We start from the raw sequence: 23,126 nt of genomic DNA on the forward strand, positions 1-23,126 counted from the left end.
TGCTTTTCTTGATTTCTACCTTCGCCGATTTTAGCATCGCGAAGAGCTTGGGAATTGTTTTCGTCATCCCTTGCATATTATGTTCATCACGAAGTTCTAGTAACTTGGTGATAGTGACTAGAGAACTTTGTCAATTACTATCTTATCTGGAAGATTAACTCCCACTTGATTCAAGCAATTGTAGTACCCAGACAATCTGAGCACATGCTCACTAGTTGAGCTATTCTCCTCCATCTTGTAGGCAAAGTACTGTCAGAGGTCTCATACCTCTTGACATGGGCATGAGTATGAAATACCAATTTCAACTCTTGGAACATCTTATATGCTCCATGGCGTTAAAAACATTTTTGAAGTCCCGGTTCTAAGCCGTAAAGTATGGTGCACTAAACTATCAAGCAGTCATCATACTGAGCTTGTCAAATGTTTATAACGTCTGCATCTGCTCCTGCAATAGGTCCATCACCTAGCGGTGCATCAAGGACATAATTCTTCTGTGCAGCAATGAGGATAATCCTCATATCACGGACCAAGTCCGCATCATTGCTATTATCATCTTTCAACTTTTTTTTCTCTAGGAAGATATCAAAAATATACGGGGAGCTACATCGCGAGCTATTGATCTACAACATAGTTATGCAAAATACTATCAGGTACTAAGTTCATGATAAATTAAAGTTCAGTTAATCATATTACTTAAGAACTCCCACTTAGATAGACATTTCTCTAATCATCTAAGTGATCACGTGATCCAAATCAACTAAACCATGTCCGGTCATCACGTGAGATGGAGTAGTTTTCAATGGTGAACATCACTATGTTGATCATATCTACTATATGATTCACGCTCGACCTTTCGGTCTCAGTGTTCCGAGGCCATATCTGCATATGCTAGGCTCGTCAAGTTTAACCCGAGTATTCTATGTGTGCAAAACTGGCTTGCACCCGTTGTATGTGAACGTAGAGCTTATCAGACCCGATCATCACGTGGTGTCTCGGCACGACGAACTTTCACAACGGTGCATACTCAGGGAGAACACTTATACCTTGAAATTTAGTGAGAGGTCATCTTATAATGCTACCGCCGAACTAAGCAAAATAAGATGCATAAAGGATAAACATCACATGCAATCAATATAAGTGATATGATATGGCCATCATCATCTTGTGCCTTTGATCTCCATCTCCAAAGCACCGTCATGATCACCATCGTCACCGGCGTGACACCTTGATCTCCATCGTAGCATCGTTGTCGTCTCGCCAACTATTGCTTCTACGACTATCGCTACCGCTTAGTGATAAAGTAAAGCAATTACAGGGCGATTGCATTGCATACAATAAAGCGACAACCATATGGCTCCTGCCAGTTGCCGATAACTCTGTTACAAAACATGATCATCTCATACAATAAAATTTAGCATCATGTCTTGACCATATCACATCACAACATGCCCTGCAAAAATAAGTTAGACATCCTCTACTTTGTTGTTGCAAGTTTTACGTGGCTGCTACGGGCTGAGCAAGAACCGTTCTTACCTACGCATCAAAACCACAATGATTTTTCATCAAGTGTGTTGTTTTAACCTTCAACAAGGACCGGGCGTAGTCATACTCTATTCAACTAAAGCTGGAGAAACAGACACGCACTAGCAACCTGTCTGTGAAGCACGTCGATAGAACCAGTCTCGCGTAAGCGTACGCGTAATGTCGGTCTGAGCCGCTTCATCCAACAATACCGCCGAATCAAAGTATGACATGCTGGTAAGCAGTATGACTATTATCGCCCACAACTCTTTGTGTTCTACTCGTGCATATAACATCTACGCATAGACCTGGCTCGGATGCCACTGTTGGGGAACGCGGTAATTTCAAAAAAATTCCTACGCACACGCAAGATCTATCTAGGAGATGCATATCAACGAGAGGGGAGAGTGTGTCCACGTACACTCGTAGACCGAAAGCGGAAGCGTTATGATAATGCGGTTGATGTAGTTGTACGTCTTCACGATCCGACCGATCCTAGCACCGCAGGTACGGCACCTCCGCGATCTGCACACGTTCAGCTCGGTGACGTCCCACGAACTCTAGATCCAGCTGAGGTTGAGGGAGAGTTTCGTCAGCATGACGGCGTGATGACGGTGATGATGAAGCTACCGGCGCAGGGCTTCGCCGAAGCACTGCAACGATATGACCGAGGTGGAAATCTGTGGAGGGGGCACCGCACACGGCTAAACAATCAACTTGTGTGTCTATGGGGTGCCCCCCTCCCCCGTATATAAAGGAGTGGAGGAGGGGAGGGCCGACCCTCTCATGGCGTGCCCAAGGGGGGAGTCCTACTCCCAGTAGGAGTAGGTTCCCCCCCCCCCTTCCCTAGTTGGAGTAGGAGAAGAAGGAAGAAGGAGAAGGAGAGAAGGAAAGGGGGGCTGGCCCCCCACCCAATTCGGATTGGGCTTGGGGGGCGTGCCCTCCACCTGGCCGCCTCCTCCTCTCTCCCACTAAGGCCCATTAAGGCCCAATGACTCCCTGGGGGGTTCCGGTAACCTCGCGGTACTCCGGAAAATGCCCGAACTCATCTGGAACCATTCCGGTGTCCAAACATAGCCTTCCAATATATCGATCTTTATGTCTCAACCATTTCGAGACTCCTCGTCATGTCCGTGATCACATCCGGGACTCCGAACAACCTTCGGTACATCAAAACACATAAACTCATAATACCGATCGTCATTGAACGTTAAGCGTGCGGACCCTACGAGTTCGAGAACTATGTAGACATGACCAGACTCATCTCCGGTCAATAACCAATAGCGGAACCTAGATGCTCATATTGGTTCCTACATATTCTACGAAGATCTTTATCGGTCAAACCGCATAACAACATACGTTGTTCCCTTCGTCATCGGTATGTTACTTGCCCGAGATTTGATCGTCGGTATCTCAATACCTAGTTCAATCTCGTTACCGGCATGTCTCTTTACTCGTTTCGTAATACATCATCCCGCAACTAGCTCATTAGTCACATTGCTTGGAAGGCTTATAGTGATGTGCATTACCGAGAGGGCCCAGAGATACCTCTCCGATACTCGGAGTGACAAATCCTAATCTCGATCTATGCCAACCCAACAAACACCATCGGAGACATCTGTAGAGCATCTTTATAATCACCCAGTTACGTTGTGACGTTTGATAGCACACAAGGTGTTCCTCCGGTATTCGGGAGTTGCATAATCTCAGTCAGTGGAACATGTATAAGTCATGAAGAAAGCAATAGCAATAAAACTTAACGATCATAATGCTAAGCTAACGGATGGGTCTTGTCCATCACATCATTCTCTAATGATGTGATCCCGTTCATCAAATGACAACTCATGTCTATGGCTAGGAAACTTAACCATCTTTGATTAACGAGCTAGTCAAGTAGAGGCATACTAGGGACACTCTGTTTGTCTATGTATTCACACATGTACTAAGTTTCCGGTTAATACAATTCTAGCATGAATAATAAACATTTATCATGATATAAGGAAATATAAATAACAACTTTATTATTGCCTCTAGGGCATATGTCCTTCAGTAGTATATGAAAATTATGGAATAGAGGGAGTATTTGTTATATTCTAGATATTTATTACTCCCTCAGTGCCAAAATATTTGTCATGGTTAAAACCACAACAAGTATTTTGGAACGCAGAGAGTATACGAAAATATATTTATTATATGAAAATATAATGGAACGGATGGACAATATATTTTTAACACAATTTGAACCAAGTACTATATGGTATTGTTTCATGATGCATCTAATGGTATTATTTTGGTGTTATAGATGTTGATAAATTTTAATCCTAATTTGGTGGAAGTTTACAAAATTGAACTTCAAAGGAATGAAATACACACTACATTTTCGGGGCGAAAGGAGTATTTGTGTCACACACACACAAAAAAAACACATACACATAGTTGCAACAAAGGAGGAATATCATCATGCATTAGAGATGGCTTTGCTAGGACAACCAGAAAAATGCTTTGTGTGAACACCAAATCTCTAAGAATAATTTTGATTATACTTAGACTAAAAGGGCAAATAAGGAGAAAAGTAATGAAAGATGACTAGCTAGAATAATTGAGAATGAGGGAAATAGGCTATAAGAATAATTTCAAATGAAATACTATGACTAACAAACTAGAGTGAGAAAAACATAAAAGATGAAAACCTGAATAAAAATAATGAATAACAGATCCAGGACTGGTAGAACGAAAATGTGAATAAATGAACAACGAACAAATAGAGTGACGACTCAACAAGGCGAATGAAGAAAGAGACAGACTCAAGAAAGAGAATGGGTGTTTTTTTTGGGGGGTTGGGGATGAGTGTTGTTCCCAGTTTTGACAGAGAAGTGAAGAGAAGTACCATTTCCAGCCCAAAGAGAAGATAGATGAAACAAAGTGCACACTGCCCTTCCAAAATGTTGTACTCATGAAGTAGAGAGAAAAAAACGATGTATACTGCGTATAACAAGAAAAGTACTCCACTCCGAGTGGCATTCTAGTCGAGAGTACCCTGAGAAAACAAATCCACGTAAAATCCTGATTACGATTAATTAACGGCTTGTGGCAGTGCAATTGTGCGATCCATATAAGCAGAGGAGGAGCACGGTTTTGCTTAACGCGAGATTATTAGCTGCTAATTCGATTCCATCCGAGCATGGACCTCCGCTGGTCCGTCGAGGTCAAGGGCGGCGAGACCCTGAGATCAGCGCCCGTGCTGAACGGCCGCCGCGGCGTCGTCACCTACGTGTCCCTCGTCCACACGCCGCCGAGCGCAGTTGGCGGCCAGCGCGTCGTCGTGGAAGCCTACGTCAAGACTATCGACGGCACCCTCGAGCTGGCGTCGCTGTCGTCCGAGAGGCCGCACGCGGAGCTGCCGCGCCCGGTGCTGGTGATGGGCCTCGATCTCTTTTGCTCTCGCGTGAGGCGGCAGGGCGGCGACCCCGCGGATGGTGATGTGGCGGTCGCCGTTCGGTTTGAGGGTCGTTGCTTCAACGACGGTTACGTTCTTCCTCCGCCGTCGCCGCTGCCGTTGGAGGACGAAGAGGATCATATGCTGTGGTCGTCGGAGGATGACGACGATGACAACAGCGGGGCAGAGGACGACGAGTCGGTGGGTTCGGATTCGGAAGACTACGACGACGATGACAGCAGCGGCGAGGAGGAGGAGGAGAGCGACGACGAGGTTGACGGACAAGCGGGCATGGAGAGCAGCGCCGACAACGACGTGCTGCTACAGATGGTACACCCCAGCAAGTTCGTCCTCGAGGGAGGTTCGGCGCCGCGGTTCGCCGCCGCCGGGAAGACGGCCGGCTTCATGCAGGTCACCGCCACGGAGAGGCAATACGAAGCAGACCCCATGCAGATACTCGTGCTCTTCCGCTACACCCGCTTCTCGCCATCATCGTGCGGCGTGGAAGCGCGCAGGAGCACGAAGGAGCACCAGCTCCGGTTCATAGCCACCGGCGACCACACGGCGAGGTCGCTGGCTTGGACCGGATCGTCGCTGGGCCTGCTGATATACCCCCATGGCTTCAGGAAGAAGCTCCAGGAGCTATGGTCCAGCTTGGCGTCGAAGGTGAGCGTCCCGCCGGGAGCAAGACGCGTCGAGGTGTTCGTCGACGTTGGCCTCCTCCGGCGGGCGGAGTACACGCTAGCGAGCATGCGGCACATGTGCGCCGCGCTGGAGGGCATGGTGGCGAAGCCGTGGCCCGGGCGCTTCACCGGGATGGAGCTGTACTTGCCGGAGCCGGTACGGTGCGGCAGGGACGCCGACGAGCGGCCGACAAAGCAGAGGAAGGTCGATGCAGCCGGGCAGGAGTGCTGCATGGACGTCGGTGAACAGCCAGCGAAGCGAAGGAGGGCTGTCGCCGCCGGGGAGGATTGCCCCGTCTGCTGGCAGCTGCTGGAGGGCGACGACCTCGCCGCGTGGCCGGGCTGCGGCAAGCCCCACGTCTTCCATGGCGCGTGCCTCGAGCAAGTCCTCAAGATGAGCGAGACGTGCCCGCTCTGCAGGCGCAACCTGTACTTTGAGCGGTTGAGCCCAAGATGATAGCCGCCAGCTACAACTAGCTAGTGTATGGGAGTCGCAGAGAAAAGCACTTCTACCATGCACGGGACTCGACCCGTGCATGGATCAACCGTCCACTGGGTTGGAGATTAGGATGCATGCAAACTTGCGTATTTGTTATTCTAGAATAATATAATCATGGACATGGCTAGCAGGCGCCCGAGCGCCCGTTGATGGAAACTAGCGCTCATCCAAATATGGAAAGAGCAGTTGTCGCGCACGACCGCAGTTTACTAAAAAAGGAACCATGTCCTCGCGTGCATTTATTTAGGGATTCAAAAAGTTTAAAAAACTATAACTTCTGATTTAAGTGTCGAAATTCAATTTCGTTTTCACAGTTGGCTTTCTCGCGACGAGTTCTTCGAAACTAGATCTCATATAGATAGGTTTCATCTAACTTTTTTTTTGAGGCAACTTTGGATACGATGGAGGCAACTTCAGTGCTATAGAAAAGCAACTTTATTTTCTTCCAGTAGGACCGCCTATTAGGTTTGGTTTGTGTAAAAAATGAGAAAACCACACAAAACATGATGCACCTTTAGTGCTACATATGAAAAAGTCTAAGTTCACCATTGGTGGGACTATTGGAGGCAAAACAAGGACAATAACTTTCAGAACGTTATGCACTTGAGTATCACACAAAAAAATAGCAAAATTTGGGGTGTTTTTGTGCAATTCCAGTGCATTCAACATGCAACTCATGTGTGTTTCCTATTGGTTGGTTTGTGTAAAATGAGAAAATCAAGAAAATGTGTGCAAGTCCAACTCATCTTGTGTGTGTATATAACTATACATATCTGCATACAGCAATTGTTCTAGCAAACTCTAAGCAACTGCCCCCCTAGCAGAAATCCACACAACTGTTCTAGCAAGATCCAAAGCCACTATTCCTAGCAAAAAAATCCAAACAATTATCCTAGAAAATCCAAGCAATTGTAATACCAAACAACAATGCAAAATTATTCTAGCTTAACTGAGCAACTATCCTACAAAACCAAGCAACCGTACTATCCAATCCAAGCAATTATACTATCCAATCCAAGCAACTGCATTACTAAATAACAACTATGAAAAAATTGTCCTAACAAAACCAAGCAACTGTCCCTAGCATTCCTACTTAGATTGTCTACTTTAGGCAGAAAAAACGTATTACCAACTTGAATAGCCTTTGTGGACAACTATCTTACCCCCCCCCCCCCCCTGCAACTTATCTATTCTAACAAAAATCCAAAACAAATTAATTACAAAGAAAACACAAAATGAAAATTGTTCTAGCAAAATAATCCAAGCAACAGTCTAGCAAAACCAAGCAACTATATTACAGAAAAACACAAATGCAAAAACCTGTTCAAAACGAATCCAAGCAACTGCCCCCACAAATCACGAGAACATGACAATGATAATTAGTTGCCTAACAATGATGATTGGTTTCATGTCATCGCTAATTAGTTGGCTACGATCCTAGGACAAGTTGTCTGTCGGTGTAGCTCATGTTGCATGTACTCTGAAACATAGTGGTGGCATACTCGATAGTGTGGTAGACAACTTATATGTGAATTTAGTGAACATCATGGCCATGGGAGGCAACTTATAAAGACTTCTCCTTGATAGGCAATTATAGTAGGCAAACTAAAAAGAAGTTGCTTTCCTATCGCACTATAGTTGCCTCTACAGCACACAAAAGTTGCTCAAAACAAGTTCGTCCAGATATACCCATATGGGATCTAGTTTTGAAGAACTCGTCGTGAAAAACCCAATGGTGAAAACGAATCTAAATTCCAATACTCGACTCAAAAGTTATGCCTTTTTAAATTTTGTAAAACCCAAAAAATGCACGTATTCTTTTTTACTTGACTTGTGTTCGGATGGGACGAGGACCAGATAGTTTCTTTTTTTGTATTGTAATGATGACACACACCCTTTATGGCAGGTCTGCTCAGATGCAACCCGTGTCATGTATGTTTTTTGTCGCATAGCGCGTGCGCTCGGGAAGCCCAATTAGCGCAGCTGCACCGATAAGTATTTGGGTATAATCATATATTCTGACCATCAATCAATCAACTTTATGGATTCTCTCTCCTCATTTTCCTCTCACAACCACATGCACACAGAGTGAGTTCTTTCTCCTACTCATTAGTACACATGCATTTGTTTTCAATCTTAAACTTGGAACAACTATATATGTTCAAATAAACTTCAGAAAAATATTCCATTTGTACATGTGTTTTTCTTTCGATTTTATCTTCAAAATAAGCCCAATATTGAATATGCTTTGACAAAGTTCAAATTTCAAAGTTGAACTAAAACCATGACAAAAATTATAAAATGGAGGGAGTATAATTTTGTTATAAATAATATGAAACATTTAATTTTTAAATAAAACTCAACTAGATGGAACTAACTAGGAAATATCACGTTACGACATATTATGTGAGAGAAATCAATGTGTGTGATGTCAGGATGCTATATTTTACCTGTTTAATATTGTGATGGCACATATCCCAACGAAACAAGGGAGTGGTGGATGCATACCGCGCATGGTAGAAATACCAGTCTCGGGAGTCGCATGGTTGTACTGAAAAGTTTGTGCAGTGTATCAATCTCTTGTAACTATAGTTTGCTCGAATGCTCTTCAGATTTGTTTTTGTTTCTCTGAAGGATAGCATTCATTCACCTCATTGACGATGTATTCATGAGTTCATATATCCATGGATTGCGTCGGTGTATTTGGTATGAGAAAAAATATTGGTATGAGCATATCCAGACCAACTAATAGAAGATGATGCGTTTCCTTAAAATTCACCTGTTCCTTTTTTTCTTTTTTGCCATGAGCTGCTCGTATGTCATTTGACCACCAAAATTTGGACGCTCCTAGCGCATCCGAGCATCTTAAACGCCTAAAACTATTAGATTTCTTGAAAAAACATGCTATTTTTTCCATATTTATTGTTCACCAAGAGCATGGGCTCTGGTGCGGATTACTTAATTAGAGTTCAGTTTTTTCCTCATGACAATGTATTAATTCTATATCATTCTGATGACCAACCTAATTAAACTACTCTCTGTTAGTCCATAGTCATAGTTTTAGGTCTCATTTGGTTAGTGGGATATAGAGATATTATAGAAAAGGGAACCATACAAAATGAGATGACATATATCTCAATTTTTACAGGAAAAGAGATGTCATTTGGCACATAGGATAGAAAAAAATTGATTGAGTCTAGGCTAATGGCTTTTTTCTTTTGAAATATGAAGAATTAGTTTCTATCCTACATAGAAATAGGAATCCATTCCTACAAACCAAAAAAATCAAAAGAACTTTTTCCCTAACAAAATTCCTATCTTTTAGAACCCTATATACCTAAGAGAGAATTGTCCCCACTAACTTATTTATCTCAACATGTAAGCATGCCATCTCATCATATAATTACAAATGGGAAAGCCCATCTCAACATACAATCATGTATAGAGAAAGACCCACCACACCATTCAACCATGCATGAAAAGGTATTTTCTATTCAATTATTCTACTTATATTCAATAAATATTGTTACAAATATACATAATTAAATATAATAAATCATATGTACTTTAAATTATGATTCCCAAGTTATCAACCCAACTTTTCATCAACTAATTTCCGCAGCAAAGCGCGGGGCATCCTCTAGTTCTTATAAATTTCGGGAGCAACTAGTTAACGGGTACCCTTTCGAGAAAAAAAGGTTTTTTCGAGAAGCTATCCTTTGACAACATGTTCTTCTAATTGTGCTTTCCCAGAAAAGAAAAAGCACAGTATGTGCTTTCCGGGAAAAGAAAAGCACAACTGTGCTTCCCCGAAAAACAATAAAGCACAATATATGCTTCCACAAGAAGCACATCTGTGCTTATTGAACGGAAAAAAGACATAGTTGTGCTTCCCGAAAAGGAAAAAACACAGTTGGGCTTCACGGAAAAAAGGAAAAGCACGGTCTCTGCTTCCACGAGAAGCACAATGTGCTATTCGGAAAAGGAAAAACAAAGTCTGTGCTTCCGCCAGAAGCATAATTGGGCTTCCCAAAAAGGGAAAAGCACAGTTGTCCCCCCCCCCCCCCCCACCCAAAAAAAGTGACAAAAGCATAACCGTGCTTTCAGGTTTTGGGATTTTCCGGTTCCGGTTTTTGGTCTTTTTTATTATTGTTTCTTTTTTGCGTTATCATTTTTCCATAAAAAATTTATCAAAATTTAGGAACATAGGGTCTAGTTCGAAGATCTAGCCGTGAGAAATTCGAAGTGAAAAAGGTTTATGAATCGAGTGCACGATTCAATAGATAAACGTTTTTAAAAAGCAAATCAACGAAAAAAACTCTCAAGTTGCGACAAGTGGCACACATGTAGTGCGCCACTTATCAGCACGAGTAAAAAGTGGAAATGACCTTTGGAAGGGGTACCCCATAGGGTGCAGCGCTGGGTGGTGCGTTAAGTTTACTCATACCCAGCGGCTACTAGGGTTTCTTCTGCCTCCTGCAGGCACCAGCGCCGGTCTGCCTCGTCTCTTGTGGCCATAGGGCCATATAGGCGTGGTGGATCTCGGCCCTTGCCGGTGGGAGGGCTTAGTTTCTAGATGCTTTTCTGAGTTTTCTTAGGGATTGTGTACTGCTCAGAAAGATAAGGCGGTAGCGGCTCTCTGAAGATGGAATAAGGTTCTTCCCGCCTAGCCCCCATCCTGGTGATGCTTCTAGCGTCATCGAAGGGCGTGTGAAGATTTGTCTCCAGCGGATCTCGCGGGATTCTATCGACGTTTGTCTTCGGTGGATCAGTGGTTGCTATTCTGGTGCGCTGGTCCTATAGGACCTTGGCATGACGATTTCCCGACCGTCTCCTACAACAAATTTTGCTCGGTTCCAGAGAGGGAGGGGCGATGACACACCTTGGGCTCACTCCAGTGTTTGTAGTCGTCGCTATGTCGTACTACGGTGTGGATGTAATTTTTATTATTTCGGGTATTCATTGTACTACCATAATTAATGATGAATACTAGATTGGAAGTTTTCTTGAAAAAAAAATGCAGATACTTTTTTTAAGAAAAACTTACATATTGCTAGTAGTTCATACGTGGATTGGTCTTCGATCGAACGGGATTTCGGCCCGGTTCAAAATACAGAACGCTCTAGAGAACATGCGATCAGTCCATGTGTAGTCCTCTTTGGTTTAGAGAAATTTTACCAAATCACTAGCCCGCCGTGGTGATGGACACGCGAGCATTTCGTGTCCTGCCAACCTCATGCCCTCCTAAACCCACGCTAACCATTACCAGACCCCCAGCCCGCAGCACAAATACACGGACGAGCACGAGCAGCGCAGAGCCAAGCACGCGAGCTCTCACTAGCACGGCACGACAGGCGCTCCGTCCTCCCTGGCCATGGCTCGCGCGCACGGCGCCTTCCTGCTACAGCTGCTGGCCGCGGGCCTGCAGGTCGTCGCGCTCGCGGCGACCGTCACAGTCACACAGACGGACGACCCGCGGTGCCGGCCGAGCCTGCCGCGGCGGGGCGCCATCGCGGTGTACCCGAGCGACATGGAGCAGCTGCAGTTCCTGCTCAACCCCAAGTTCGTGGAGGCTGAGTGGTTCCTCCACGCCGCGCTGGGGCGGGGCATCGACTACCTCGACCGCAACCTCTCGGCGGGCGGCCCGGCGCCCGTCGGCGCGCGCAAGGCCAACCTCGACTTTCGCACCACCGAGATCGCCGCCGAGCTCGGGTACCAGGAGGTGGGCCACATCAGGGCCATCACGCAGGCCAACGGCGGGTTCCCGCGCCCGCCCATCGACCTCAGCGCCGACCGCTTCGCCGCCATCATGGACGACGCCATGGGCGCGCGCCTCGACCCGCCCTTCGACGCCTACAACGGCACCGTCAACTTCCTCCTCGCCTCCTACATCCTGCCTCACGTCACCGCCGCCGCCGCCGTCGGCATCAGCCCCAACCTCATGGGCTACGCCTCCAAGCGCCTCCACGCCAGCGTCCTGGCGGTGGAGGCCGGGCAGGACGCGGTGATCAGGATGCTGCTGTACCAGCGCGCCGACGAGACGGTGGCGCCCTACAAGGGCCGCACGGTGGCCGAGTTCACGCGCCGGATCTCCGACTGGCGCAACGACCTGTCCGGCTGCGGCGCCAAGGACGAGGGAGTCAAGGTGCTGGACCGGCACCAGGGCGCCGAGCGGCGCACCATCAGCAACATCCTCGGCGCCGGCGTGGACTCGCTTGGGTACCAGCGCACCCCGGCGGAGGCGCTGCGCATCCTCTACGGCTCTCGCAACGAGCAGGTCCCCGGCGGGTTCCTGCCCCAGGGCGCCAACGGCACCATCGCCAGAGGATTTGTCCAGCTCGCATAGATGTCGCTGCAGCTCGAGGAATCACCCGGTGGCCGGTGCTTCCATTCCACCTCTTTCATGCTACCCATGAACTGATATTCTAGACCAACTTCAGTTTACAGCTCGAGAAACAAAACTATAATCTATTGCGAATAGTGTACTTTGTTAGCACTACTCATACTCTGATTTGGCATTGTCTGTTCCTTATATGCTGTGGATCGAGCTTCAAATGAAATGCTGGGCCATCTTAAAGACATCTGGTAACAGTACTGTCAAACAAATTCTGGTTTTTCTGCAAGTTTCATGTTTTAGTATTATGCGTAGATAGCAGGAAGCGCGATAAGATAGCTGCGGCCTGCGAGAGCATCGTAGATGCCATGGTCAGAAGACTAACTCAAGCCAGATTGGTGTTTTTCATTTCATGTAAGATCTCATGAAGAACCACCACGCCCAACTAAGCAGGTTTGGCTTCACTAAGAGCAACTCTAGCAGATCCGTCATGTTGGCCTGTCCCGTAAAATAATTGCTGTTTTAAGAGACCGGGACAAAAAATCGTCCCGACCAGGTCCAGCAAACAGCCCGTCCCGTAAAAAAAATTGTGAGGAGCTCTAAAAATCGGCCCGCTTCCTCCATATCTCCTGTTTCTCCCTTCATTTTGCATATTCCCATATACGAAAAAACCATTGGCGGGAGGGAAATTTCACATCAACCGCCACTGTCACCGCCGCCTCCGCCAACTCCCCAGTCATCCCCGTTGCCGCCGACCAGCCGGCCGATGTCCTCTGCCCTTCCTCGCCTCATTCCTGACGACCAACACACCCCTCAAGCTCTCGGATGGCCGTGGCAGCTCCACCATGGATGCGGGCTGGTGGCCTGATAGCCATCACGCCCCTCAAGCTCTTGGGTGGCGGCGGTAGCTCCGCCATGGAGGCGGGCTCAAGGTCGCCGCCGGGCCTGGCAGCCATAGTTCTACAAAAGCGGTTGCGGCTGGGGGCGGCTGCTTGTGCAAGTGATTTGGGGAAAAAGATGATCATAGGAAAAAACAGAAAGGAAAAAAGATTAAAAAGACATTATACGGTACAAATTTGTGGCATCTGTTCTATCCGATGCCACACGGTACTGCAGATCCATTTTATGAGGAACCATTTTTCTTTTTTTTGAGATCCGCTAGAGTTGCTCTAACAACATCATGATAATAGTTTTGTGCTATTTTTCGGTTAAATAAGAAAAGGGTGCACGATCTCGACAAATTACTTCTGATTAAATTCAAAAATCATATGGAACGCGACTAATTGGTAAATCAACTTCGATTCTCTACAAACCAAGGACAGTTCAAAGCTGAACTGCTTGAAGTCTAGGCAAAAAGACGCACTCTTTCTACAAAGAAGAGAGGCTTGGTAAGGCCTCTCATCCCGGCGCGGCAAGGCTTCCCATCTCGACTCGAGGTGTGACGATTAGATGTCGAGCCAAAGAACCTAAAGGAGGCCACGATTTTCTACTACTCAGATGAATTCAACCACTATCAAAAAGGCCAGCATGTCAAAAACCAAAAGAAGCAAAATAAGAGGTTGCAAACTTTCCATCTTCAAACTTTGAAGATAAAGCAATTTTTCAGATAATGCCTAACCTTTATCTGAAACATATTAGATAACCAGATGAGGTCTCGAAATAGCACTTAATAAGGTAAACATCCACATTACATCTAGCAGCAACCACGAGTTCGCAAATCAACAAACATCAGGCAAAACTTAAAAACGACGGTTCCAGGAACATAGGTCTATATCCTTGAAGATAACTGGCTATAGCAAAACGACTCAACGCCTCAGAATCAGGCCTTGGCAGCAGCCTGGGCAGCGGCATCCCGCTTCCTCTGCTCCTCAATGATGGTGAGCTTGATACCCTTGCCCTTGGGGAGGCTCACCCACGGCTTGGTGCCCTTGCCGATGGTGAACACGTTGCCCAGACGGGTGGCAAACTGGTGGCCCTGCGCATCCTCAACGTGGATGGTCTCGAAGGTTCCCTTATGCTTCTCCCTGTTCTTGATCACACCAACACGCCCAGTGTTGCGCCCACCAGTAACCATGACCACATTGCCGACGTCAAACTTGATGAAGTCAACAATCTTGTTGGTCTCCAGGTCGAGCTTGATGGTGTCATTGGCCTTGATGAGTGGGTCTGGGTAGCGGATGGTGCGGCCATCATAGGTGTTCAGGTAGGGGATGCCCTTCTGGCCGAACTGGACAGACCTGACCTTGCAGAGCTTGAACTGCACATGAAGGAAAGAAAGTCAGCAGATGGATAGATAATGGTATATACTACATTTATATTTATGGATAAAACAGATGACAAACTAGAACCTATCCAGGCAGGATCTGAAAACAAAATGGCATCCTAAGAAAATGAAGACTGGATTGCAACAGTTAAGCATAGTGAACAAATAGAACAGCAAATAGACAACAGGGTGGTACAATGCTAGGCAAGTAAGATAGCAACAGCAAGGTCTTCACTGGAAGAGGATATCAATGCATACCATATACAAGTAGGTTTTATAAGTAGATTAAAGTTTCTATAAGTAAATTATAATCAGTTCCAGGAATCAAAAGGCATCAGGAAGAACAGCATGATAATACAGAAAAGGGATAGACCTAACCTTAGCATCCTCATCCCTGACAGAGTGAAGGCGGAAGCGACCCTTGGTGTCATAAAGAAGCCTGTAGTTCTCACCAGTCTTGGGAATGGAAATGATGTCTGGTAGACACCAAGTAAGGTATCAGCAATCAAATAATGTCAACAATCTATGCAGAATGTCAATTCACATAAGAACAAAACACATGTTACTAGAAGATTAGAAGATTAGAGCATACCCATGAACCCAGCAGGGTAGGTCTTGTCAGTGCGGACCTTTCCATCAACCATGATATGACGCTGCATAAGGATAGATTGCACTTCACGGTAGGTGAGAGCATATTTCAGTCTGTTCCTCAGGATGAGGATCAGAGGCAGGCACTCCCTGGCCTTGTGAGGACCAGATGATGGCTTGGGGGCCTGAAATCAGTAGACAAATCAAGTATCAGATAACTGAACACAACCATCTAAAAATGCCACATGCTAGAAGAACTGATGCACTTACAAAAGCTCCACCAAGCTTGTCAAGCATCCAGTGAGACGGGGCATTGAGCCTCTTCAGATGCTTCTTCAAACCCCTAGCCTGTTGACAGATGAACAAGGGTAACAATTATTACCATATCAAAACATGAAACGAAATTGATCTCGGAAAATACTTTGGAACACATATAGACAAGAAACGAAATTGATCTACAATCTACAACAAGATATACAAATCTCGTCAAATCAGGCAGCTAAATCTTCCAAAGCCACACCGGTAACAGCATCTACATCATGAATCAACGCAACGCTACATGCCTCGAGAGTTGATCTATCTGAGGACAGGCGTCGAACCCACTAGCAGTACACGCTACAACGCATCAACCACAGGAATCCCAAGGAAAAAAACGAGCAAATCTACCGAGCCAAGTAACAGCACAAGCCACCGAGTGACCTCAACCCTAACCCACGGATCTCTGCAACAGGTAGCCGGCGGCGCTGCCGCATTCGAACGGAGGCGGCTACGGATCGGATCTACAAACGAGAGGCAAGGAAGCACGCGTAGGGATGGGGGAGGGGAAAGGGGCGGCGCTCACCATGGTTGCGAGCTCGGGCTAGGTCGCCGTGCTTCTCCTCTTCGGGCACCGCCGCCGCCTGCTCCTTCTCCTGTTCTACGCGCCGCCGCCGGGATGACAAAGAATGAGGGGGAAGCGAGGGGGCGAGAGAGCTTATATATATACTGCGAGAGGTAGGGTTTTAGCCGCCCCGTTCGGCTGTGTGGGCTTTCGGCCTGGACTTGGGCTTGACACGGTTGTGCAAATCCTCCCTGTAAGAGACGGCCTAGTGGCTCTGGGCCATATCTCATGAAGAAAGGGTCGGCTCTGGACCATAAGTTTTTTTTTCTCTCCTCTTTTTGGGGGTGTAGCTCTGGACCATAGCTAACAGCGACTTTATCTAAAAAAACAGAGATCCTACAAACTTCTACCTTATTCACTTCTTGTAATTTTTCGTTTGAACTTCGAGAGTCGAATTATGAGGCTCATAGGCTTGCTAGGTTTGGTGTTTCGCTCCCTGTTGGGACGCATTTGTGGTTGGGCATTCCGCATGACCCAATTCTAATTCCTATGAACATTTTAGCTAATGAAGTAAAGGCCTGGCGAGCTTTTCTCAAAAAAAAATCTAAAAAAAACAACTGCGACTATTCTAAAAAAAAGAGTTAACAGCAACTAATATTTCTTTAAAAAAATAGCAACTAATATATGAAATTAAATTCCCAAAAAAGGATCTTTTTTTATAGCTAGCCAAAAAAAGGATCTTTTTTTCCTCCAAAAAAGGATCTATTGAAAAACACTTTCTCGACACATAAAAAATACCGATAATGACTTGCTCGAGTGGACTCACTGATGGCCCATAATATATATCATTTTCAACTCTAAATTGTAGTTATGATGCTCAGTGTAAGATGAAGCATGGACTTCCAAAAACTTAGACTGAGCCCTAAAATGTATAATATGAATCAATCATGAGTGATTTCAACACAGAGTTTTTTGGCACTACCAGGGATGGTATAAATCTGAATCTCAAATTCCTACTTTTTTCATGCTCTCCGAACACCCTTATTTAACCTAATATATGTCATTTTGTCCATTCATTATTGACCTTCCAATCAACCATATGCACCGCCATCGGTTCCACTATCGATGAGTTTTAGGCATATATCTTGTCGAGCACTTCACTTCATCTCAACTTGTCGTATCGAGTTGTAAGATGAGCAACAACGACAGACACAAGGAGAACCACAATGAGTGGTATGAAGAAGAAGTTATGGAAATGAGGTCCAATTTGGTCTAGGATCCGGATGTGTTGCCACACACCTTTTTCTAGAAGTTATAGGATGATATCAAGCCGGTGATCATGTCCATGTTTCAAGAATTCTATGTTGGAACCCTTGATATTTCTCACCTTAACTTCAGTGTGATGACCTTTATCCCTAAGATTATGGGGGGGGCACAATCATCAAGCAATTTTAGGCCAATCACGGTGATTAACGTTATCCGGTGAATCATTGTGAAGGTGTGTGCGGTTAGATTTGTCATGCTTGCTCACAAATTGACACACATGAGCCAATACGCTTTCGTTAAGGGGAGCTACATCAATGACAGGATATTAGTACTTCATGAAGTTTTCCATGAGTTTATGGTTAAACACCAAAGAGGCGTCTTCCTTAGGTTGGAATTCCAAATGGCGTATGATTGCCTAGATTGGTCATTTCTTCGGCAGGTGGTGGAAAGGAGGGGCTTCGAGGACCACTTGATTTGTGGTATAATGCAAAATGTTGTCCAGTGGGAGCACCTTTGTTAATGGTAATGATGAATGGGTCCCTACATGAGATCTTCTCGCGGTGTGAGATAGGGTTGACCCCATCAACCTAGGAGTTGACGACTTGGTGATTATCAAAGCTAAGGACGACAACCGTATTAATGGTCTGGTTGGGCACATTATTTGATGTTAGGGTATTTCCCGCTTGAAACATGCTGATGATACCATGATTGTGATGAATGGTTCAAATCTTGATATCATCTACTCAAGCTACTCCTTTTATGCTTTGAGTCCATGCCTAGCCTGAAAATCAAACTCTGCTAAAAGCGAAGCCATGGTCATAGGCTGCTCGCCAAGGAGACAAGAACATATTATGATAGGCTCAATTGTAAGTTGACATGCTTGTCGATCACCTATTGGGAGTCTTAGTGAGTGACACCTGGATTCAAATTAAGGACATGGACATGCTAGTAGAGCGGTTCAAGTCTATCGTTGAGCCTTGGAGACGGAGCTTTTGCCTCCAAAGGGAGTAAAATGATCCTTATTGACTCATGCTTGTCTAGCATCCCCATGTATATTATGGGGATGTACATCCTCCATGATGGTGTTCATAGGTCCTTTGACACGATTCGTCGCATTTCTTTTTGTTGGGGAACGTAGTAATAATTCAAAATTTTCCTACGTGTCACCAGATCAATCTAGGAGATACTAGCAACGAGAGAGAGGGAGTGCATCTTCATACCCTTGAAGATCGCTAAGCGGAAGCATTACAAGAACGCGGTTGATGGAGTCGTACTCGCGGCGATTCAAATCACGGAAGATCCGATCTAGCGCCGAACGGACGGTGCCTTCGCGTTCAACACACGTACAACCCGGGGACGTCTCCTCCTTCTTGATCCAGTAAGGGGAGAGGAGAAGTTGAGGGAGAGCTCCGGCAGCACGACGGCGTGGTGGTGGAGCTTGCGGTTCTCCTGCAGGGCTTCGCCAAGCACTACAGAGGAGGAGGAGGTGTTGGAGGAGGGAGGGGCTGCGCCAGGGAAGGGGGTGCGGCTGCCCCATCTCTCCCTCACTATATATAGGGGGAAGGGGGAGGAGGAGGCGCCCTAGGGTTTCCCTAGGGGAGGGGCGGTGGCCACAGGGGAACCCTAGATGGGTTTGGGCGCCCCCATTGAGGGAGTCCTGGATTAAGGGGTCCTTGGACGTCTGGGCTATGTGACGTGGGCCGGACTAGTGGGCCGTGAAGATACAAGACAAAAGACTTCCTCCCGTGTCCGGATAGGACTCTCCTTTGCGTGGAAGGCAAGCTTGGCGTTCGGATATGAAGATTCCTTTCTCTGTAAACCGACTCTGTACAACCCTAGGTCCCTCCGTGTTGGAAATATGCCCTAGAGGCAATAATAAATTGCTTATTATTATTATATTTCCTTGTTCACGATAATCGTTTATTATCCATGCTAGAATTGTATTGATAGGAAACTCAGATACATGTGTGGATACATAGACAACACCATGTCCCTAGTAAGCCTCTAGTTGACTAGCTCGTTGATCAATAGATGGTTACGGTTTCCTGACCATGGACATTGGATGTCGTTGATAACGGGATCACATCATTAGGAGAATGATGTGATGGACAAGACCCAATCATAAGCCTAGCACAAGATCGTGTAGTTCGTTTGCTAAGAGCTTTTCTAATGTCAAGTATCATTTCCTTAGACCATGAGATTGTGCAACTCCCGGATACCGTAGGAATGCTTTGGGTGTACCAAACGTCACAACGTAACTGGGTGGCTATAAAGGTGCACTACAGGTATCTCCGAAAGTGTCTGTTGGGTTGGCACGAATCGAGACTGGGATTTGTCACTCCGTGTAAACGGAGAGGTATCTCTGGGCCCACTCGGTAGGACATCATCATAATGTGCACAATGTGACCAAGGAGTTGATCACGGGATGATGTGTTACGGAACGAGTAAAGAGACTTGCCGGTAACGAGATTGAACAAGGTATCGGGATACCGACGATCGAATCTCGGGCAAGTAACATACCGATTGACAAAGGGAATTGTATACGGGATTGATTGAATCCTCGACATCGTGGTTCATCCGATGAGATCATCGAGGAGCATGTGGGAGCCAACATGGGTATCCAGATCCCGCTGTTGGTTATTGACCGGAGAGTCGTCTCGGTCATGTCTGCGTGTCTCCCGAACCCGTAGGGTCTACACACTTAAGGTTCGGTGACGCTAGGGTTATAGAGATATTAGTATGCGGTAACCCGAAAGTTGTTCGGAGTCCCGAATGAGATCCCGGACGTCACGAGGAATTCCGGAATGGTCCGGGGGTAAAGATTTATATATGGGAAGTCTTATTTTGGTTGCCGGAAAAGTTTCGCACTTTATCGGTATTGTACCGGGAGTGCCGAAAGGGGTCCGGGGGTCCACCAGCCCCGGGGGGCCACATGGGCTGTAGGGGTGTGCGCCTTGGCCTATATGGGCCAAGGGCACCAGCCCCAAGAGGCCCATGCGCCAAGAGATAAGGGAAAGGGAGAGTCCTAAAGGGGGAAGGCACCTCCGAGGTGCCTTGGGGAGGATGGACTCCTCCCTGGCCGCACCCTTCCTTGGAGGAAGGGCCAAGGCTGCTCCCCCCCTCTCCCTTGGCCCTATATATAGTGGGGGGAGGGAGGGCAGCAATATCTAAGCCCTGGCGCCTCCCTCTCCCTCCCGTGACACATCTCCCTCCTCCCGCTTGCGCTTGGCGAAGCCCTGCCGGGATCCCGCTACTTCCACCACCACGCCGTCGTGCTGCTGGATCTCCATCAACCTCTCCTCCCCCCTTGCTGGATCAAGAAGGAGGAGACGTCGCTGCTCCGTACGTGTGTTGAACGCGGAGGTGCCGTCCGTTCGGCGCTAGGATCATCGGTGATTTGGATCACGACGAGTACGACTCCATCAACCCCGTTCTCTTGAACGCTTCCGCTCGCGATCTACAAGGGTATGTAGATGCACTCCTTCCCTCTCGTTGCTAGTAAACTCCATAGATTGATCTTGGTGATGCGTAGAAAATTTTGAATTTCTGCTACGTTCCCCAACAGTGGCATCATGAGCTAGGTCTATGCGTAGTTTCTATGCACGAGTAGAACACAAAGTAGTTGTGGGCGTCGATTTTGTCAATTTACTTGCCGTTACTAGTCTTATCTTGATTCGGCGGCATCGTGGGATGAAGCGGCCCGGACCGACCTTACACGTACACTTACGTGAGACAGGTTCCACCGACTGACATGCACTAGTTGCATAAGGTGGCTAGCGGGTGTCTGTCTCTCCCACTTTAGTCGGATCGGATTCGATGAAAAGGGTCCTTATGAAGGGTAAATAGAAATTGGCATATCACGTTGTGGCTTTTGCGTAGGTAAGAAACGTTCTTGCTAGAATCCCATAGCAGCCACGTAAAACATGCAACAACAATTAGAGGACGTCTAACTTGTTTTTGCAGGGTATGCTATGTGATGTGATATGGCCAAAAGGATGTGATGAATGATATATGTGATGTATGAGATTGATCATGTTCTTGTAATAGGAATCACGACTTGCATGTCGATGAGTATGACAACCGGCAGGAGCCATAGGAGTTGTCTTAATTTATTGTATGACCTGCGTGTCAATGAAAACGCCATGTAATTACTTTACTTTATTGCTAACCGTTAGCCATAGTAGTAGAAGTAATAGTTGGCGAGACAACTTCATGAAGACACGATGATGGAGATCATGATGATGGAGATCATGGTGTCATGCCGGTGACGAAGGTGATCATGCCGCGCCTCGAAGATGGAGATCAAAGGCGCAAGATGATATTGGCCATATCACGTCACTTTATGATTTGCATGTGATGTTTGTCATGTTTACATCTTATTTGCTTAGAACGACGGTAGCATAAATAAGATGATCCCTCACTAAAATTTCAAGAGACGTGTTCCCCCTAACTGTGCACCGTTGCGAAGGTTCGTTGTTTCGAAGCACCACGTGATGATCGGGTGTGATAGATTCTAACGTTCGAATACAACGGGTGTTGACGAGCCTAGCATGTACAGACATGGCCTCGGAACACATGCGAAACACTTAGGTTGACTTGACGAGCCTAGCATGTACAGACATGGCCTCGGAACACAAGAGACCGAAAGGTCGAACATGAGTCGTATAGTAGATACGATCAACATGGAGATGTTCACCGATGATGACTAGTCCGTCTCACGTGATGATCGGACACGGCCTAGTTTGACTCGGATCATGTATCACTTAGATGACTAGAGGGATGTCTATCTGAGTGGGAGTTCATTAATAATCAGATGAACTTCATTATCATGAACATAGTCAAAAGGTCTTTGCAAATTATGTCATAGCTTACGCTTTAGTTCTACTGTTTAAGATATGTTCCTAGAGAAAATTTAGTTGAAAGTTGATAGTAGCAATTATGCGGACTGGGTCCGTAAACTGAGGATTGTCCTCATTGCTGCACAGAAGGCTTATGTCCTTAATGCACCGCTCGGTGTGCTGAACCTCAGCGTCGTCTGTAGATGTTGCGAAACATCTGACATACACGTTTTGATGACTACGTGATAGTTCAGTGCGTAATGCTAACGGTTTAGAATTGTGGCACCAAAGACGGTTTTGAAACGTCGCAGAACATATGAGATGTTCCGAAGACTGAAATTGGGATTTCAGACTAGTGCCCACGTCAAGAGGTATGAGACCTCTGACAAGTTTCTTAAGCCTGCAAACTAAGGGAGAAAAGCTCAATCGTTGAGCATGTGCTCAGATTGTCTGAGTACTACAATCACTTGAATCGAGTGGGAGTTAATCTTCCAGATGAGATAGTGATGGTTCTCCATAGTCACTGCCACCAAGCTATTAGAGCTTCGTGATGAACTATAACATATCAGGGATAGACATGATGATCCTTGAGCAACTCGCGATGTTTGACACCGCGAAAGTAGAAATCAAGAAGGAGCATCAATTGTTGATGGTTAGTAAAACCACTAGTTTCTAGAAGGGCAAGGGCAAAAGGGATACTTCATGAAACAGCAAATCATTTGCTGCTCTAGTGAAGAATCCCAAGGTTGAACCCAAACCCGAGACTAAGTGCTTCTGTAATGAGGGGAACGGTCACTGAAGCAGAACTACCCTAGATACTTGGTAGATGAGAAGGCAGGCAAGGTCGACAGAAGTATATTGGATATACATTATATGAA

The 23,126-nt window shown here is 46.2% G+C and overlaps 3 protein-coding genes across 3 annotated transcripts; 2 read left to right on the plus strand and 1 right to left on the minus strand.

Annotated features, from left to right (window-relative positions):
- The first annotated feature begins 4,695 nt into the window (after window positions 1-4,695).
- LOC123166076 (uncharacterized) lies at window positions 4,696-6,097 on the plus strand. Its single transcript, XM_044583841.1, has one exon. It carries the CDS (start codon window positions 4,703-4,705, stop codon window positions 6,095-6,097), a length of 1,395 nt encoding a protein of 464 aa, XP_044439776.1. The 5' UTR covers window positions 4,696-4,702.
- Window positions 6,098-11,433: 5,336 nt separating this feature from the next.
- On the plus strand, window positions 11,434-12,720 carry LOC123166083 (desiccation-related protein PCC13-62). The gene has a single exon (XM_044583850.1). It carries the CDS (start codon window positions 11,514-11,516, stop codon window positions 12,483-12,485), a length of 972 nt encoding a protein of 323 aa, XP_044439785.1. The 5' UTR covers window positions 11,434-11,513; the 3' UTR covers window positions 12,486-12,720.
- A 1,400-nt stretch (window positions 12,721-14,120) lies between these two features.
- On the minus strand, window positions 14,121-16,317 carry LOC123180528 (40S ribosomal protein S4). Its single transcript, XM_044592594.1, has 5 exons — window positions 16,166-16,317; window positions 15,595-15,672; window positions 15,329-15,509; window positions 15,115-15,212; window positions 14,121-14,730 (listed from the first exon to the last, which is right to left on the minus strand). The coding sequence occupies exons 1-5, from the start codon at window positions 16,166-16,168 to the stop codon at window positions 14,293-14,295; spliced, it is 798 nt and encodes a 265-aa protein (XP_044448529.1). The 5' UTR covers window positions 16,169-16,317; the 3' UTR covers window positions 14,121-14,292.
- Between the last annotated feature and the right edge of the window lie 6,809 nt (window positions 16,318-23,126).

The sequence above is a fragment of the Triticum aestivum genome, chromosome 1D (genome assembly GCF_018294505.1).
Source record: "Triticum aestivum cultivar Chinese Spring chromosome 1D, IWGSC CS RefSeq v2.1, whole genome shotgun sequence".
NCBI classification, from domain to species: domain Eukaryota; kingdom Viridiplantae; phylum Streptophyta; class Magnoliopsida; order Poales; family Poaceae; genus Triticum; species Triticum aestivum.